At 45.9% G+C, this 20,847-nt stretch overlaps 1 protein-coding gene across 2 annotated transcripts in view; it reads left to right on the top strand.

The window, feature by feature from the left end:
- Window positions 1-20,847, top strand: part of LOC115170242 (casein kinase I) — a 55,516-nt gene that overhangs the window by 18,819 nt on the left and 15,850 nt on the right. For both annotated transcript variants that reach the window (XM_029726637.1, XM_029726638.1), the window contains exons 4-7: window positions 5,427-5,575; window positions 12,637-12,871; window positions 18,229-18,314; window positions 20,732-20,816. In XM_029726637.1, coding sequence (XP_029582497.1) covers window positions 5,427-5,575; window positions 12,637-12,871; window positions 18,229-18,314; window positions 20,732-20,816 — 555 coding nt within the window. The remainder of the gene's footprint in view (window positions 1-5,426; window positions 5,576-12,636; window positions 12,872-18,228; window positions 18,315-20,731; window positions 20,817-20,847) is intronic.

Genomic DNA, 20,847 nt, shown 5'->3' on the forward strand with positions numbered 1-20,847 from the left:
CCAATCATTGGCAGCAGAGAACTGGAAGGAGAGGTGGCCAAACGAGGTGTTGGCTTTGGGGATGACCAGTGAAATATACCTGCTGGAGCGCGTGCTACGGGTGGGTGTTGCTATGGTGACCAGTGAGCTGAGATAAGGCGGAGCTTTACCTAGCAAAGACTTATAGATGACATGGAGCCAGTGGGTTTGGTGACGAATATGTAGCGAGGGCCAGCCGACTAGAGCATACAGGTCGCAGTGGTGGGTAGTATATGGGGCTTTGGTGACAAAACGGATGGCACTGTGATAGACTACATCCAGTTTGCTGAGTAGAGTGTTGGAGGCTATTTTGTAAATGACATCGCTGAAGTCAAGGATCGGTAGGATAGTCAGTTTTACGAGGATATGTTTGGCAGCATGAGTGAAGGAGGCTTTGTTGCGAAATAGGAAGCGGATTGGAGATGTTTGATGTGAGTCTGGAAGGAGAGTTTACAGTCTAACCAGACACCTAGGGTATTTGTAGTTGTCCACATATTCTAAGTCAGAACCGTCCAGAGTAGTGATGCTAGTCGGGCGGGCGGGTGCGGGCAGCGATCGATTGAAGAGCAAGCACTTAGTTTTACTAGCATATAAAAGCAGGAAGGAGAGTTGTATGGCATTGAAGCTCGTTTGGAGGTTAGTTACACACAGTGTCCAAAGAAGGGCCAGAAGTGTACAGAATGGTGTCGTCTGCGTAGAGGTGGATTAGAGAATCACCAACAGGGACATCATATAGACTGTATTTGTATCATCATAATGAACCATGGGCTGGATCAGCCCAGGAACAGTAGCCCTTCAGCCCTCTGTACTGTAATTAGGAATAGGTGGTCTGACTGACTGTTAGAGCTGCAGTCTAAAGGTGGACTGACTGACTGACTGTTAGAGCTGCAGTCTAAAGGTGGACTGACTGACTGACTGTTAGAGCTGCAGTCTAAAGGTGGACTGACTGACTGACTGTTAGAGCTGCAGTCTAAAGGTGGACTGACTGACTGAGCTGCAGTCTAAAGGTGGACTGACTGACTGACTGTTAGAGCTGCAGTCTAAAGGTGGACTGACTGACTGAGCTGCAGTCTAAAGGTGGACTGACTGACTGACTGACTGACTGACTGACTGAGCTGCAGTCTAAAGGTGGACTGACTGACTGTTAGAGCTGCAGTCTAAAGGTGGACTGACTGACTGACTGTTAGAGCTGCAGTCTAAAGGTGGACTGACTGACTGACTGAGCTGCAGTCTAAAGGTGGACTGACTGACTGTTAGAGCTGCAGTCTAAAGGTGGACTGACTGACTGACTGACTGACTGACTGACTGAGCTGCAGTCTAAAGGTGGACTGACTGACTGACTGACTGACTGAGCTGCAGTCTAAAGGTGGACTGACTGACTGTTAGAGCTGCAGTCTAAAGGTGGTCTGACTGACTGTTAGAGCTGCAGTCTAAAGGTGGACTGACTGACTGTTAGAGCTGCAGTCTAAAGGTGGACTGACTGACTGTTAGAGCTGCATTCTAAAGGTGGACTGACTAACTGTTAGAGCTGCAGTCTAAAGGTGGACTGACTGACTGACTGTTAGAGCTGCAGTCTAAAGGTGGACTGACTGACTGTTAGAGCTGCAGTCTAAAGGTGGACTGACTGAGCTGCAGTCTAAAGGTGGACTGACTGACTGTTAGAGCTGCAGTCTAAAGGTGGACTGACTGACTGTTAGAGCTGCAGTCTAAAGGTGGACTGACTGACTGACTGTTAGAGCTGCAGTCTAAAGGTGGACTGACTGACTGACTGAGCTGCAGTCTAAAGGTGGACTGACTGACTGACTGTTAGAGCTGCAGTCTAAAGGTGGACTGACTGACTGACTGAGCTGCAGTCTAAAGGTGGACTGACTGACTGACTGTTAGAGCTGCAGTCTAAAGGTGGACTGACTGACTGACTGTTAGAGCTGCAGTCTAAAGGTGGACTGACTGACTGACTGTTAGAGCTGCAGTCTAAAGGTGGACTGACTGACTGACTGTTAGAGCTTCAGTCTAAAGGTGGACTGACTGACTGACTGACTGTTAGAGCTGCAGTCTAAAGGTGGACTGACTGACTGACTGAGCTGCAGTCTAAAGGTGGACTGACTGACGTGTAGCACCAGGATATTTTAGCTCCACTGCTGCAGTTGTAGATCCTCATTCATTCCACTGAAACTGTTGGTCTAGTTCTTACCCTTTCCATTCTAGTGAATAAACGGTGTTTGAAATATGTATTTATGTGCGTTGCCTTTTGCCATGTTACTGATGTTGGCCCAGATCAAAACCTTTTCACGTGGGTGTGAGAATGGACTCCTAGCACTTGGTTTAGGAGGCTAGTAAACTCAGCAAAAAAAGAAACGTCCTCTCACTGTCAACTGCGTTTATTTTTCAGCAAACTTAACATGTGTAAAATATTTTTATGAACATAACAAGATTCAACAACTGAGACATAATCTGAACTTGTTCCACAGACATGTGACTAACAGAAATGGAATAATGTGTCCCTGAACAAAGGGGGGGTCAAAATCAAAAGTAACAGTCTGTATCTGGTGTGGCCACCAGCTGCATTAAGTACTGCAGTGCATCTCCTCCTCATGGACTGCACCAGATTTGCCAGTTCTTGCTGTGAGATGTTACCCCACTCTTCCACCAAGGCACCTGCAAATTCACAGACATTTCTGGGGGGAATGGCCCTAGCCCTCACCCTCCGATCCAACAGGTCCCAGACGTGCTCAATGGGATTGAGATCCGGGCTCTTCGCTGGCCATGGCAGAACACTGACATTCCTGTCTTGCAGGAAATCACACACAGAATGAGCAGTATGGCTGGTGGCATTGTCATGCTGGAGGGTCATGTCAGGATGAGCCTGCAGGAAGGGTACCACATAAGGGAGGAGGATGTCTTCCCTGTAACGCACAGCGTTGAGATTGCCTGCAATGACAACAAGCTCAGTCCGATGATGCTGTGACACACCGCCCCAGACCATGACGGACCCTCCACCTCCAAATCGATCCCGCTCCAGAGTACAGGCCTCGGTGTAACGCTCATTCCTTCAACGATAAACACGAATCCGACCATCACCCCTGGTGAGACAAAACCGCGACTCGTCAGTGAAGAGGACTTTTTGACAGTCCTGTCTGGTCCAGCGACGGTGGGTTTGTGCGCATAGGCGTCATTGTTGCCTGAGATGTCTGGTGAGGACCTGCCTTACAACAGGCCTACAAGCCCTCAGTCCAGCCTCTCTCAGCCTATTGCGGACAGTCTGAGCACTGATGGAGGGATTGTGCGTTCCTGGTGTAACTCGGGTAGCTGTTGTTGCCATCCTGTACCTGTCCTGCAGGTGTGATGTTTGGATGTACTGATCCTGTGCAGGTGTTGTTACACATGATCTACCACTGCGAGGACGATCAGCTGTCCGTCCTGTCTCCTTGTAGCGCTGTCTTAGGCGTCTCACAGTACGGACATTGCAATTTATTGCCCTGGCCACATCTGCAGTCCTCATGCCTCCTTGCAGCATGCCTAAGGCACGTTCACGCAGATGAGCAGGGACCCTGGGCATCTTTCTTTTGGTGTTTTTCAGAGTCAGTAGAAAGGCCTCTTTAGTGTCCTAAGTTTTCATAACTGTGACTTTAATTGCCTACCGTCTGTAAGCTGTGTCTTAACCACAGTTCATTAATTGTTTATGGTTCATTGAACACGCATGGGAAACAGTGTTTAAACCCTTTACATTGAAAATCTGTGAAGTTATTTGGCTTTTTACAAATTATCTTTGAAAGACAGGGTCCTGAGAAAGGTCAGTTTCTTTTTTTGTTGTTGCTGAGTTTAGCTGGTTCTTCACCTGCTGAAGAAATTGTTATTATTTTTCCCCCAAAATATTTTTTTCTTAACTTCTTGGGGCTATGTGGGACGTTAGCGTGCCCCCCGTGGCGCACCCTATCAACAGCAGGTGCATTTCAAGAGCGGCAAATTTGAAACCAAATAAATGTTAAAATTCATATTTCTCAAACATACAACTAACTTACAGCCTTTGAAAGATAAACATCTCCTTAATCTAACCACGTTGTCCGATTTTAAAAAGGTTTTACGGGGAAAGCATAAAGTTAGGTTATGTTATGAGAGTACATTGACAATAGCTGTGTGTAATGTATTGTCGATTCAAAGACAGGCGTCACCAAAACCATAAAATCAGCTAAAATTATGCACTAACCTTTTACAATCTCCATCAGATGACACTCCTAGGACATTATGTTAGAACTAAAAATGCATGCATTGTCTATCAAGTTCATATTTATATCTAAAAACAGCGTTTTACTATGGCGTTGATGTTCAGGAAATCGTTTCCCTCCAATACCGGCAGTCAAGTCATGACAACAAAATAATTAATTAATATTAGAAAACATTGGTAAAATATTATATTGTCATTCAAAGAATTATAGATTTACATCTCTTGAACGCAATGGACTTGCCAGATTTAAAATTAACCTTACTGGGAAATCACACTTTGCAATAATCTGAGCACTGCGCCCAGAAAAATACGCATTGCGATACAGACTAACCGCCATGTTGGAGAGATCTAAAATCGAAAATACTATGTAAATAATCCATTACCTTTGATTCTCTTCATCAGATGTCACTTCCAAAGAATCCCAGGTCCATAACGAATGTAGTTTTGTTCAAAAAAGCTCATAATTTATGTCCAAAAACCTCCGTGTTGTTAGCACATGATCTAAGCCAGCCGGACTTCACTTCACTTCACGAACGGAAAAAATATATTTACGTTCGTTCAAACATGTCAAACGTTGTATCGCATAAATCATTAGGGCCTTTTTTAACCAGAACATGAATAAAATTCAAGGCGGACCATTGGGTTCTCTTTTAAAACGTTTCGGAATGAGAGTACCCACCATCAACTCGCGCGCAAGGTGTCTAATGGGCCATCACAGTTCCAAGTCTCTTATTCGGTCAGATCTCACTGTAGAAGACTCAAAACACTTTGTAAAGGCTGGGGACATCTTGTGGAAGCAATAGGAAGTGCCAAAATATTCCTCACCCCCTTTGTTTTTCAATGGTATAGGCTTAAAGTCAATTCAACACATCAGGTATCCACTTCCTGTCAGAATCTGTCTCAGGGTTTTGCCTGCCAAATGAGTCCTTTATACTCACAGACACCATTCAAACAGTTTTTGAAACTTTAGGGTGTTTTCTATCCATATATAATAAGTATATGCATATTGTAGTTACTGGGTAGGATTAGTAACCAGATTAAATCGGGTACATTTTTTTATCCAGCCGTGAAAATACTGCCCCCTATACCCTAACAGGTTAACAACCTACCTAGCCAAGCCCTACCATCTTGTTTTCTTTAAATCAGTTCCGTTTTACTCACCGTCTGTGTCTCTCTCCATCTGCAGAGGGCGTCCCCCAGGTATTCTACTTCGGGCCCTGTGGGAAGTATAATGCCATGGTTCTGGAGCTGCTGGGACCCAGTCTGGAAGACCTGTTTGATTTGTGTGACAGAACCTTCTCCCTCAAGACCGTCCTCATGATCGCCATTCAGCTGGTAGGAACTCGCTCTCACTTTCTCTCTCACTTTCTCACTCACTCACACTCACTCACTCACCGATATCTGAGCAAGAGAGCCACATCGAAATTGCAACAAGCGGTTCTGTGAAAATTGAGTTTAATCAGAAGCCACTGCCAGATTTCTGAATAGGGCTGCGCTCAGAGTTTCCTGCCTTGGCAAATCGTGCTGTTAAGACACTGATGCCCTTTGCAACCACGTACCGATGTGAGAGTGGATTCTCAGCCCTCACGAGCATGAAAACTAAATACAGGCACAGACTGTGTGTGGAAAATGATTTAAGACTGAGACTCTCTCCAATACAACCCAATATTGCAGAGTTATGAGCATCCTTTCAAACACACCCTTCTCATTAACCTGTGGTGAGTTATTCACAATTTTGATGAACAAATAAAGTTTTAAATGTAAGATTGTTAAATAAAGAGCAAAATTATTGATTATTATTATGTGCCCTGGTCCTATAAGAGCTCTTTGTCACTTCCCACTATCCAAAGTTTTGTGACAAAAACTTACATTTATTAAACATAAGAATAAATGTATCGTATAGTGTGTGTGTGTGTGTTACAGTACAGCAAATTGTAGACATTTGACTTCAGATTCGGGTGAGGCCGGGTGCTGCAGACTGTTGTAGTGCCCTCTCCAATTCATTGATTATATATATGTTGACGAGGGGGGGACTTTCTCACCCCACGGCCCGGTGGAAATCAACAAAGCATGGGAAGACTTTGCCGTTGTTTTGGTTGGTTTGTTTATCAATTAGGGTGAATGCAGGGTGAATATGTGGTCTGTTGTACGGTCATTTGGTAAAAAGCCAATTTTACATTTGCTCAGAACATTGTTTTCACTGAGGAATGAATTAGCCTGTTAATGATAATGCAGAGGATTTTGTTCAAGTTTAGCCAATTGGAATTTGTGGTCTGTATATTTTATAATTTCATTGAGGATACCATCAACACCACAGGCCTTTTTAGGGCTGGAGGGTTTGTATTTTGTCCTTTTGATGTAATTGGAGAATCCAATGGGTTCTGGTAGTCTTTAATAGTTGATTCTATAGACTTGTATTTGATCATGTATATGTTTTTGCTGTTTGTTCTTTGTTATAGGGCCAGAAAGATTGGAGAAGTGGTTTATCCATACATCTCCGTTTTGGATAGATACAGTTGAAGTCGGAAGTTTACATACACCTTAGCCAAATACATTTAAACTCAGTTTTCCACAATTCCTGCCATTTAATCCTAGTAAAAATTCCCTGTCTTAGGTCAGTTAGGATCACCACTTTATTTTAAGAATGTGAAATGTCAGAATAATAGTAGAGAGAATGACTTATTTCAGCTTTTATTTCTTTACTCTCGTTCCCAGTGGGTCAGAAGTTTACATACACTCAATTAGTATATGGTAGCATTGCCTTTAAATTTAAACTTGGGATAAATGTTTTGGGTAGCCTTCCACAAGCTTCCCACAATAAGTTGGGTGAGTTTTGGCCCATTCCTCCTGACAGAGCTGGTGTAACTGAGGCAAGTTGAAGGCCTCCTTGCTCCTACACGCTTTTTCAGTTCTGCCCACACATTTTCTATAGGATTGAGGTCAGGGCTTTGTGATGGCCACTCCAATACCTTGACTTTGTTGTCCTTAAGCCATTTTGCCACAACTTTGGATGTATGCTTGGGGTCATTGTCCATTTGGAAGACCCATTTGCGACCAAGCTTTAACTTCCTGACTGATGTTTCTTCAATATATTCACATAATTTTCCCTTCTCATGATGCCATCTATTTTGTGAAGTGCACCAGTCCCTCCTGCAGCAAAGCACCCCCACAACATGATGCTGCCACCCCGTGCTTCACGGTTGGGATGGTGTTCTTCGGCTTGCAAGCATCCCCTTTTTCCTCCAAACATAACGATGGTCATTATGACCAAACAGTTCTATTTTTGTTTCATCAGGCCAGAGGACATTTCTCCAAAAAGTACAATCTTTGTCCCCATGTGCAGTTGCAAACCGTAGTCTGGCTTTTTTATGTCGGTTTTGGAGCAGTGGCTTCTTCCTTGCTGAGCGGCCTTTCAGGTTATGTCGATGTAGGACTTGTTTTACTATGGATAAAGATACTTTTGTACCTATTTCCTCCAGCATCTTCACAAGGTCCTTTGCTGTTGTTCTGGGATTGATTTGCACTTTTGCACCAAAGTGCGTTCATCTCTAGGAGACAGAACACGTCTCCTTCCTGAGCGGTATGACGGCTGCGTGGTCCCATGGTGTTTATACTTGCGTACTATTGTTTGTACAGATGAATGTGGTACCTTCAGGCATTTGGAAACTGCTCCCAAGGATGAACCAGACATGTGGAGGTCTAAAAAAAAAAATTCTGAGGTCTTGGCTGATTTCTTTTTGATTTTCCCATGAAGTCAAGCAAAGAGGCACTGAGTTTGAAGGTAGGCCTTGAAATACATCCACAGGTACACCTCCAATTGACTCAAATGATGTCAGTTAGCCTATCAGAAGCTTCTAAAGCCATGAATGACATCATTTTCTGGAATTTTCCAAGCTGTTTAAAGGCACAGTCAACTTAGTATATGTAAACTTCTGACCCACAGGAATTGTGATACAGTGAATGATAAGTGAAATAATCTGTCTGTAAACAATTGTTGGAAGAATTACTTGTCATGCACAAAGTAGATGTCCTAACCGACTTGCCAAAACTATAGTTTGTTAACAAGAAATTTGTGGAGTGGTTGAAAAACAAGTTTTAATGACTCCAACCTAAGTGTATGTAAACTTCTGACTTCAACTGTAACTCTTCATGTTTGTTTAGGGTTTTCCAATTTTCCCAGAAGTGGTTAGAATCTATGACGTGCTGTTCATTTTTTCCGTAGTGTATTTCTGTATTGTTTTAGTGATTCATCATAGGCTGACCACACCGCTCACGTCGCGTTGGTGAGCGTTGCAAAATACATTTTGAAATCTATGTTATTCAAATATTGCACCCACAATGCTCGCGAGCGTCTGCGTTGCCAAGGGCTAAAATAGAAGTCAGTTCTATTTCTGACGTAGATCGCACTGAAAGTCCTGCCTCTCCCATCTCCTCATTGGTTTATAGAAGCAGGTACCCACGTGCCATCTCCTCATTGGTTATACCCACGTGGGTGACTGAAAGACGAACGAGGTCAGTGGCGGTAATGCACCTAATTTATGAAAGTTGCCAATCGCAATATAAAGTCAAGAGAAGAAAAAGCCTAGAAGGAGGAGAGACGACTAGAAACGATTCGGTTGACCGTTTTTATGTGTGGATTAATTGGTGGAGTAGAGGACCTTGTGCATTTCAGGTAAAATAACTCAGTGTTTATATCCCAGGACAAATTAGCTAGCAACAGCAAGCTAGCTAAATAGGACAAATTAGCTAGCAAGTGCAAGCTAACTAGATAAATTGCCATAAATGTTTAATGCTTTTTCGACCTGTCCCCAAATTAATGTCATTGGGTCAGAGTTGGTTTTGATATTTTAACCTGCGTGTCGTGATAGCGTTTGGTGTGGGGGGACAACATACATTTTATGCACGATGGGGCAAGCGCGTAGCCGGTTTGGGTTCCGTGTCTTGTTTTCTGGATCTCTGTTTTGGATTGGATAGATTTCTCAATTTCTTTCTTAGGTTTTTGCGTTCTTCATCAAACCATTTGTCATTGTTCATTTTCTTAGGTTGTCTTCTTGAAATTTTTGGGATTTGATAGGGAAGCTGAGAGGTCAAATATACTGTTTAGGTTTTCTACTGCCAAGTTTACACCTTCACTATTACAGTGGAATGTTTTGTCCAGGAAATTTCCTGGAAGGGTTTGAATTTGTTGCTGTCTAATAGGTTTTTGGCAGATTTCCGCACTACTTTCCTTCCATCTATAGCATTTCTTAATATTATTCAGTTCATTTGGCTTTGATGCCTCATGATTGAGCATAGCTCTGTTCAAGTAGTGTGCGATTTTTCTGTGATCTGAAAAGGGTGTCAGTGGGCTGACTGTGAAAGCTCTGAGAGACTCTGGGTTGAGGTCAGTGATAAAGTAGTCTACAGTGCTACTGCCAAGAGATGAGCTATAGGTGTACCTACCGTAGGAGTCCCCTAGAAGACTACATTTGACTATGTACAGACACAGCATCTGACAGAGCTGCAGGAGTTTTGACCTGTTTTTGTTGGTTATGTTGTAGTTGTGCCAAGGGGGGCATATGGGGCAGGGAATGCTGTCAGGTAGGTGTTTGTCCCCACCCTGTTGAGATCATTTCTTTCTGAATTTATAGCCAAATGTAAAATGTTCCTGTTTTGATTAATTTAAGAGTGCGTAAGGTCTGCTCTATACCGAATTAGCATACCCCCTGAGTCTCTTCCCTGTTTCACATCTGGTAGTTTGGTGGATGGGACTACCAGCTCTCTGTAACCTAGAGGACAACCAGTGGGTCCATCTCCTCTATACCACCCACCTGGTAGTATGGTGGCTGGGACTACCAGCTCTCTGTAACCTAGAGGACAACCAGTGGGTCCGTCTCCTCTATACCACCTGGTAGTTTGGTGGATGGGACTACCAGCTCTCTGTAACCTAGAGGACAACCAGTGGGTCCGTCTCCTCTATACCACCTGGTAGTTTGGTGGATGGGACTACCAGCTCTCTGTAACCTAGAGGACAACCAGTGGGTCCGTCTCCTCTATACCACCTGGTAGTTTGGTGGATGGGACTACCAGCTCTCTGTAACCTAGAGGACAACCAGTGGGTCCTTCTCCTCTATACCACCCACCTGGTAGTGTGGTGGATGGGACTACCAGCTCTCTGTAACCTAGAGGACAACCAGTGGGTCCGTCTCCTCTATACCACCTGGTAGTTTGGTGGATGGGACTACCAGCTCTCTGTAACCTAGAGGACAACCAGTGGGTCCATCTCCTCTATACCACCCACCTGGTAGTGTGGTGGATGGGACTACCAGCTCTCTGTAACCTAGAGGGAAACCAGTGGGTCTGTCTCCTCTATACCATGTTTCTTGTAGGATGACAATGTCTGTATTTCTGATTTCTTTGGTGAAGTCCAGGTTCCTGCTCTTTAGGCCAAAGGCAGATGACCTCATGGATAATCCAGGATGAGATGGTGAAGGCTTCGTGTTCCATAAAGTGTCTAATGTTGTTAGTCATGTGGTTTGGCCTCAGACCAGTAAGTGTGAGCAGAGCCTGCTGAGCATCTGGTACATGCCATTGGCTTGGGCTAGTGTCAGAGTGGGGGTTGGGCATGTTTGTCTGCTCACGGCCTGGGCGTATGTGTGACTTCCATGTTGAGGCCCTCTTTGCGGGAGTGGGGGGGGGCATGGGGTTGGCAGGAGGGGCATAGGTCTGATCTGAGGGGGCCAAAATGGGGGTGTGGGCATGGTTGACTTGGGGATGGTGTTGATTGGTTGGGGTGTGGATGTAGGTCCTCTCGGCGTGGGTCCTCTATGTGTTGGTCCGGGGTGTGGGGGTCCCGTAGGTCATGGGGGTGAGGGTCCCGCAGGTCATGGGGGTGAGTGTCCCGCAGGTCATGGGGGTGAGTGTCCCGCAGGTCATGGGGGTGAGTGTCCCGCAGGTCATGGGGGTGAGGGTCCCGCAGGTCATGGGGGTGAGTGTCCCGCAGGTCATGGGGGTGAGTGTCCCGCAGGTCATGGGGGTGAGGGTCCCGCAGGTCATGGGGGTGAGGGTCCCGCAGGTCATGGGGGTGAGGGTCCCGCAGGTCATGGGGGTGAGGGTCCCGCAGGTCATGGGGGTGAGGGTCCCGCAGGTCATGGGGGTGAGGGTCCCGCAGGTCATGGGGGTGAGTGTCCCGCAGGTCATGGGGGTGAGTGTCCCGCAGGTCATGGGGGTGAGTGTCTGTTGATCTGTTACTGCTGGGGCTGCTGTGTTCTCAGGCCGTTTGTGCCCGTGTGTATTATTATTATTATTATTATTATTATTATTATTATGTGGCTAGGTGAACCTATTTGGTCCTCAGACAGAAGTTCTAGGGCGTGCTTGGTGTTTGAACACCAGAGTTTAGACACACTGTGTTTGGGGGGAAAAAAGTGTATTTTCTTGTATATATTTCCAGTTTGAGTCCATAAGGAGTACAATCTGTACCTTGTGTATGTCCTCAGTGGGGGGGGGGGGGTAGTCAGGGTGGCTGACAGGGGGGGGGTGGGGGTAGTCAGGGTGGCTGACAGGGGGGGTAGTCAGGGTGGCTGACAGGGGGGGGGTAGTCAGGGTGGCTGACAGGGGGGGTGGGGGTAGTCAGGGTGGCTGACAGGGGGGGTAGTCAGGGTGGCTGACAGGGGGGGGTAGTCAGGGTGGCTGACAGGGGGGGGGGGGTAGTCAGGGTGGCTGACGGGGGACGGGGGGTCCTCGGATGGGGTGGGATCCCCTGGACTTGGGGTTCTTCATTTGTCTGTCCTGCTGTGGTGTCGAGGCTGTGGTCGTGAGCTGAGGTGGGCTGTTCTGCTGGCTTCTCTGCAGAGGTTGCCAGCTCTCTAATGGTTTGTTCTCTGTCACACGCCATCCTCCTCTCCAAGCACTGTGCCAGGGGATGGTCTGTGTGGAAGATTAATTTGCTTATGTTCCTATTTTTATAACAGTCAGCAAAAAGTGTCGGTTAATTTTTCCCATAAGCACCTGCTTTTTGTACTCTTCGTGCCTTATCATTTTTTTACATCCAGAGGGTACTGTGTTGTATTGACCTCTGGACAGCGGGAAGGTCCAAAGGCCTCTGTATTTGGGTGGGGGAGGCTGTGAGTCTCTCCTGTCGTTGTTGGGCTCAAGGGCTTCGACATCTCTCACTTCACACCTCCGTGCTAATTGAAGTATTTGTTCTGTCCTAGGAAGCCTTAATAACTTAGTATTCAGTCCTTATAAAGTAAAACATATCGTTGTAATATATTTTTCTTCTTGGCTTTTTTAAAATAGCTTCTCTCTCTCTCACTTTATCTCTATCACCCTGTCTGTCTCGTCTTCCTCTCCTCCCTCTCCTCCCTCCTTTCTCTCATCCCTCTCCTCCCTCCTTTCTCTCATCCCTCCCTCAGATCACGCGGATGGAATTCGTACACACCAGGAGTCTGATCTACCGGGACGTGAAGCCAGAGAACTTCCTGGTTGGCCGGCCCGGCAGCAAGCGGCAGCACACCATCCACATCATAGACTTCGGCCTGGCCAAAGAGTACATCGACCCCGAGACCAAGAAACACATCCCTTACAGGGAGCACAAGAGCCTGACGGGCACCGCACGTTACATGAGCGTCAATACTCACCTGGGTAAAGGTAAACAGCCTGATGGGCACCACACCCTACATGAGCATCAATACTCACCTGGGTAAAGGTAAACAGCCTGATGGGCACCGCACGTTACATGAGCATCAATACTCACCTGGGTAAAGGTAAACAGCCTGACTGATGGGCACCACACCCTACATGAGCATCAATACTCACCTGGGTAAAGGTAAACAGCCTGATGGGCACCACACCCTACATGAGCATCAATACTCACCTGGGTAAAGGTAAACAGCCTGATGGGCACTACACCCTACATGAGCATCAATACTCACCTGGGTAAAGGTAAACAGCCTGACTGATGGGCACTACACCCTACATGAGCATCAATACTCACCTGGGTAAAGGTAAACAGCCTGACTGACTGGGCACTACACCCTACATGAGCATCAATACTCACCTGGGTAAAGGTAAACAGCCTGATGGGCACTACACCCTACATGAGCATCAATACTCACCTGGGTAAAGGTAAACAGCCTGATGGGCACTACACCCTACATGAGCATCAATACTCACCTGGGTAAAGGTAAACAGCCTGACGGGCACCACACGTTAAATGAGCATCAATACTCACCTGGACTTTTTCCACATTTTATTGTGTTTTAGCCTGAATTGAAAATTGATTAAATTTTGATTATTTTTTTGTCAATTGCCTATGCGACAAGGTAAAAATCTGTCGTTCTGCCCCTGAACAAGGCAGTTAACCCACTGTTCCTAGGCCGTCATTGAAAATAAGAATTTGTTCTTAACTGACCTGCCTAGTTAAATAAAGGTAAAATAAAAATGTTTAAAAAATCGCTGTGCCACTAGAGATCCTGGGTTAGAGTCCAGGCTCTGTTATAGCCGGCCACGACCGGGAGACCCATTGGGCGGCGCACAATTGGCTCAGCAGCGTCCGGGTTAGGGGAGGGTTTGGCCGGCAGGGATGTCCTTGTCCCATCGCGCACTAGCGACTCCTGTGGTGGGCCGGGCGCAGTGCACGCTGACACGGTCGCCAGGTGTACGGTGTTTCCTCCGATACATTGGTGCTGCTGGCTTCCGGGTTGGATGTGCGTTGTGTCAAGAAGTAGTGTGGCTTGGTTGGGTTGTGTTTCGGAGGACGAATGGCTCTCGGCCTTCGCCTCTCCCGAGTCCGTACGGGAGTTGCAGCGATGAGACAAGACTGTAACTACCAATTGGAATTGGATACCACAAAAATGGGGAGAAAAAAGGGGTTAAAACAAAACAAACAAACAATCTACATCAGCCAGGTAGAGACATTTCCGCAGCAGGTAGGCCTTTATAGCCTATAGAGAAATTTCAGCAGCAGGTAGGCCTATAGCCCATAGAGACATTTTGGCTGCAGGTAGGCCTATAGAGACATTTCAGCAGCAGGTAGGCCTATATAGCCCAGAGAGACATTTCAGCTGCAGGTAGACCTATAGAGACATTTCAGCTGCAGGTAGGCCTATAGAGACATTTCAGCTGCAGGTAGGCCTATAGAGACATTTCAGCTGCAGGTAGGCCTATAGAGACATTTCAGCTGCAGGTAGGCCTATAGAGACATTTCAGCTGCAGGTAGGCCTATAGAGACATTTCAGCTGCAGGTAGGCCTATAGAGACATTTCAGCTGCAGGTAGGCCTATAGAGACATTTCAGCTGCAGGTAGGCCTATAGAGACATTTCAGCTGCAGGTAGGCCTATAGAGACATTTCAGCTGCAGGTAGGCCTATAGAGACATTTCAGCTGCAGGTAGGCCTATAGAGACATTTCAGCTGCAGGTAGGCCTATAGAGACATTTCAGCTGCAGGTAGGCCTATAGAGACATTTCAGCTGCAGGTAGGCCTATAGAGACATTTCAGCTGCAGGTAGGCCTATAGAGACATTTCAGCTGCAGGTAGGCCTATAGAGACATTTCAGCTGCAGGTAGGCCTATAGAGAGACATTTCAGCAGCAAGTAGATGTTATAGTTCATATAATGAAATCAGTCAAATTAAATTAATTAGGCCATAAACAATGGATTTCACATGACTGGGAATACAGATATGCATCTGTTGGTCAGATACCTAAAGAAAATGGGCTTCAGGATCTCCTCATGGTATTTCTGTGCATTAAAATTGCCATCGATTTCAATAAATAATAAGAATTGTGTTTGTTGTCCGTAGCTTATGCCTGCCAACCGCCACCATGGGGCACTCTGTTCACAACGTTGACATCAGCAAACCGCTCGCTCTGGTGGATATTCCTGCAGTCAGCATGCCAATTGCACGCACCCTCAAAACTTGACATCTGTGGCATTGTGCTGTGACAAAACTGGACATTTTAGAGTGGCCTTTTATTGTCCCCAGCACAAGGCTTCTTGATATGCCACACCTGACAGGTGGATGGATTTCCTAATCATGTCCAATCAATTGAAGCCTTTCCTAATCATGTCCAATCAATTGAATTTACCACAGGTGGACTCCCAAGTTGTAGAAACATCTGAAGGATGATCAATGGAAACAGGATGCACCTTGAGCTCCATTTCGAGTCTCATAGCAAAGGGTCTGAATACTTATGTAAATGTGATATTTCTTCTTTTTTTTAAATGTTTTAATACATTTTGTAGAATAAGGCTGTAATGTAACAAAATGTGGATAAAGTCAAGGGGTCTGAATACATTTCAAATGTAAGTGGTTTTCTTTTTCCAAAATCAAGCATTCGCTTGGTAACAGCTGATTATAACCTCCTGGTTATTATTCATTTGGTGCAGCAAACTGTGACTAGTCTTTTTTTGAGTTACTTGTATACTTACAGTACCAGTCAAAAGTTTGGACACATCTACTCATTCAAGGGTTATTCTTAATTTTTTTTTTTGTATTTTCTACAATGTAGAATAATAGTGAAGACATCAAACTATGAAATAACACAAATGGAATCATGTAGTAACCAGAAAAAGTATTAAACAAATCCAAAATATATTTGAGATTCTTCAAAGTAGCCACCCTTTGCCTTGACAGCTTTGCACACTCTTGGCATTCTCTCAACCAGCTTCATGAGGTAGTCACCTGGAATGCATTTCAATTAACAGGTGTGGAATTTCTTTCCTTAATGCGTTTGAGCCAATCAGTTGTGTTGTGACAAGGTAGGGGTGGTATACAGAAGATAGCCCTATTTGGTAAAAGACCAAGTCCATATTATGGTAAGAGCAGCTCAAATAAGCAAAGAGAAATGACAATCCATTGTTACTTTAAGACATGAAGGTCAGTCAATACGGAACATTTCAAGAACTTTGATTAGTTTCTTCAAGTGCAGTTGCAAAAACCATCAAGCGCTATGATGAAACTGGCTCTCATGAGGACCGCCACAGGAATGGAAGACCCAGAGTTACCTCTGCTGCAGAGGATAAGTTCATTAGAGTGACCAGCCTCAGAAATGGCAGCCCAAATAAATGCTTCACAGAGTTCAAGTAACAGACACATCTCAACATCAACTGTTCAGAGGAGACTGCGTGAAATCAGGCCTTCATGATCAAACTGCTGCAAAGAAACCACTACTAAAGGACACCAATAACAAGAAGAGACTTGCTTGGGCCAAGAAACACGAGCAATGGACATTAGACCCTTGGAAATCTGTCCTTTCGTCTGAGTCCAAATTTTCAATTTTTGGTTCGAACCGCTGTTTCTTTGAGACGCAGAGTAAGTGAACGGATGATCTCCGCATCTGTGGTTCCCACTGTGAAGCATGGAGGAGGAGGTGTGACGGTGTGGGGGTGCTTTGCTGGTGACACTGTCAGTGATTTATTTAGAATTCAAGGCACACTTAACCAGCATGGCTACAGCATTCTGCAGTGATACGCCATCCCATCTGGTTTGCGCTTAGTGGGACTATCATTTGTTTTTCAATAGGACAATGACCCAAAACACCCCTCCAGGCTGTGTAAGGGCTATTTGACCAAGAAGGAGAGTGATGGAGTGCTGCATCAGATGACCTGGCCTCCACAATCACCCGACCTCAACCCAATTGAGATGATTTGGGATGAGTTGGACCACAGAGTAAAGGAAAAGCAGCCAACAAGTGCTCAGCATATGTGGGAACTCCTTCAAGATGGTTCTAAAAGCATTCCTCAAGAAGCTGGTTGAGAGAATGCCAAATTGTGCAAAGCGGTCATCAAGGCAAAGGGTGGCTATTTAAAGAATCTTGAGTATAAAATATAAAAAATTGTTTACTACATGATTCCATATGTGTAATTTGATGTCTTCACTATTATTCTACAAATGTGAACCATTTTCTAAATAATCCCTTGAATGATAATCCCTGAAATAATCCCGTGTCCAAATTTTTGACTGGTAGTGTGTGTGTGTGTGTGTGTGTGTGTGTGTGTGTGTGTGTGTGTGTGTGTGTGTGTGTGTGTGTGTGTGTGTGTGTGTGTGTGTGTGTGTGTGTGTGTGTGTGTGTGTGTGTGTGTGTGTGTGTGTGTAACTGTACACAGTGTTGCAATGGCAGGTAGCCTAGTGGTTAGAGCGTTGGGCCAGTAACCGAAAGGTTGCAAGATCGAATCCCCGAGCCGACAAGGTTAAAATCTGTCGTTCTGCCCCCTGAACAAGACAGTTAACCCACTGTTCCTAGGCCGTCATTGACAATAAGAATTTGTTCTTAACTGACTTGCCTGGTTAAATAAAGGTAAAATATAAAATGGGCTCGTTAGCATTTAGTTAGCATTCTCTAATGCATTACATGTACTTGTTAGCATTGCTAACCTACAGATTACACTGTATCAGTGGGGTTTGAAAACAGCACCCCTTGTGTTCATTGCCGGTATTACTGAATATTCCGCTATGGCCCAAGGTCTGACAATCTGGATACTTTCATCTATACTTCCTGAGTTTTAGGAAATTCAAACCTGTCCCTTATTAGCAGTGGAAGTCTCTATGGTTAGTATCAGTTCAAGTTGTTGGACCGCATCAAGCCAGGTGTGTGTGTGTGTGTGTGTGTGTGTGTGTGTGTGTGTGTGTGTGTGTGTGTGTGTGTGTGTGTGTGTGTGTTTACGTTAAGCCTGAGGAATCTCATGTTTTAATCAATTCTGATCCCCCAAAAAATGTTTGTCGTTTGTTGAAAATCCCAAACTTTACACGGCGCCTCTGTTGTCCAACTTGAGGTATTTTAGGGTTAGTTTCACAGGGTGTAGAAAGTCCAGGAGTAGGTTTTACCTGGATCTGAGAAACGAGCTCTTACATATGACATTTTCTATGCCCATCTTTGAATCAGGGTTAATAATGATTTGTTCGATTTATCTGGTTCAACAGTTAGTATTATCAGGATTAGTTAGAGTTCAATTTGTTCCTGTGTTTGAAGATGTTTCTGAAGCTGTGTTTGTTTCCTCTCTGTAGAACAAAGCAGGAGAGATGACCTGGAAGCTCTAGGTCACATGTTCATGTACTTCCTTCGAGGCAGTCTGCCCTGGCAAGGCCTGAAGGTAGGAACAAACACACTTGTTTTACTAACCTGACCCTAACCTTTACACCTAACCGCATTGTTCCTCATGGAGATGTGGAATGTCCCCACCAAGGAGAATTTTCCTTGTTTTTTCCTGTCTTTTTGGGGAATTTCAGGTCCCCATGAGGATACAGGAACAAAACCGCACTAACAAAGTCCCCTATGTCTATACCCTTGACTTTTACAGTTAGTGTTATTCTAAAATGCATTAAATACTTTTTTTTTTTCTTATCAATCTACACACAATTCCCCATAATGACAAAGCAAAAACAGGTTTAGAAACTTTTGCTAAGTATTAAAAATAAAAGAGATACCATATTTACATAAGTATTCAGACCCTTTGAGACTCGAAATTGAGCTCAGGTACATCCTGTTTCCATTGATCATCCATGAGATGTTTCTACAACTTGATTGGAGTCCACCTGTGGTAAATTCAATTGATTGGACATGATTTGGAAAGGCACACACCTGTCTATATAAGGTCCCACAGTTGACAGTGCATGTCAGAGCAAAAACCAAGGCATGAGGTCGAGGGACTTGTCCGTAGAACTCTGAGACAGGATTGTGTCGAGGCACAGATCTGGGGAAGGATACCAAAAAATGTCTGCAGCATTGAAGGTCCCCAAGAACACAGTGGCCTCCATCATTCTTAAATGGAAGAAGTTTGGAACCACCAAGAATCTTCCTAGAGCTGGCTGCCCGGCCAAACTGAGCAATCAGGGGAGAAGGGACGTGACCAAGAACTTGGTGGTCACTCTAACAGAGCTCCAGGGAGATGATGTCCTTCTGGTGGAGTGCTGCAGAATCTTCCAATCAGGTCTTTATGGTGGAGTGGCTAGACGGAAGCCACTCTTCTGTAAAAGGCACATGACAGCCTTCTTGGAGTTTGCCATAAGGCACCTAAAGGACTTTCAGACCATGAGAAACAAGATTCTCTAGTCTGATGAAACCAAGATTGAACTCTTTGGCCTGAATGCCAAGCGTCACATCAGGAGGAAACCTGGCACCATCCCTACGGTGAAGCACGGTGGTGGCAGAATCATGCTGTGGGGATTTTTTTCGTGGCAGGGACTGGGAGGCTGGTCAGGATAGTGTGAAAGATGAACGGAGTAAAGTACAGAGAGATCTTTGATCAAAACTAGCTCCAAAACACTCAGGACCTCAGACTGGGGCGAAGGTTCACCTTCCAACAGGACAACGCAGGAGTGGCTTCGTGGACAAGTCTCTGAATGTCCTTGAGTGGCCCAGCCAGAGCCCGGACTTGAACCCGATCGAACATTTCTGGAGAGACCTGAAAATAGCTGTGCAGCGACGCTCCCCATCCAACCTGACAGAGCTTGAGAGGATCTGCAGAAAAGGGGAGAAATTCCCCAAATACAGGTGTGCCAAGCTTGTAGCATCATACCCAAGAAGACTCAAAGCTGTAATTGCTGCCAAAAGTGCTTCAACAAAGTACTGAGTAAAGGGTCTGAATACTTATGTAAATGTGATATTTCCGTTTTTTTATTTTGAATACATTTGCAAAAAATCGACAAACCTGTTTTTACTTTATAAGTCCTGTCCTGTCTGTCGGCTAGACCGCGTGCCAGGGCGTTGTTTCCGCGTGCCAGGGCGTTGTTTCCGCGTGCCAGGGCGTTGTTTCCGCGTGCCAGGGCTTTGTTTCCGCGTGCCAGGGCGTTGTTTCCGCGTGCCAGGGCGTTGTTTCGGCGTGCCAGGGCGTTGTTTCCGTGTGCCAGGGCGTTGTTTCGGCGTGCCAGGGCCTTGTTACGGTGTGCCAGGGCGTTGTTTCCGTGTGCCAGGGCGTTGTTTCGGCGTGCCAGGGCGTTGTTTCGGCGTGCCAGGGCGTTGTTTCTGGCGTGCCAGGGCGTTGTTTCTGGCGTGCCAGGGCGTTGTTTCTGGCGTGCCAGGGCGTTGTTTCCGCGTGCCAGGGCGTTGTTTCCGCGTGCCAGGGCGTTGTTTCTGGCGTGCCAGGGCGTTGTTTCTGGCGTGCCAGGGCGTTGTTTCTGGCGTGCCAGGGCGTTGTTTCTGGCGTGCCAGGGCGTTGTTTCTGGCGTGCCAGGGCGTTGTTTCGGCGTGCCAGGGCGTTGTTTCTGGCGTGCCAGGGCGTTGTTTCTGGCGTGCCAGGGCGTTGTTTCCGCGTGCCAGTGCAGCAGAACCTTTCTCATGACTAAGTACTGACTCTCTTAATCATCCAAATAAACCTTTTATTTTCTCTTACACCACCTTCCACTCTCCCTCCCTCCCCTTCCACTCTCCCTCCCTCCTCTTTCTCGCTCCCTCCCTCCTCTTCCACGCTCCCTCCCTCCCCCTTCCACTCTCCCCCCTCCTCTCCCTCTCCCCCCTCCTCTCCCCCCTCCTCTCCTCCCCCCTCCTCTCCCCCCTCCTCCCCCCTCCCAGGCAGACACTCTGAAGGAGCGCTATCAGAAGATAGGTGACACCAAGAGAACCACGCCCATCGAGGTGCTGTGTGAGAGCTTCCCAGGTCTGTTTCTTTTTGTCCCACTTCTAGTTCC

This window comes from Salmo trutta, chromosome 31 (genome assembly GCF_901001165.1).
Source record: "Salmo trutta chromosome 31, fSalTru1.1, whole genome shotgun sequence".
Lineage (NCBI taxonomy): Eukaryota > Metazoa > Chordata > Actinopteri > Salmoniformes > Salmonidae > Salmo > Salmo trutta.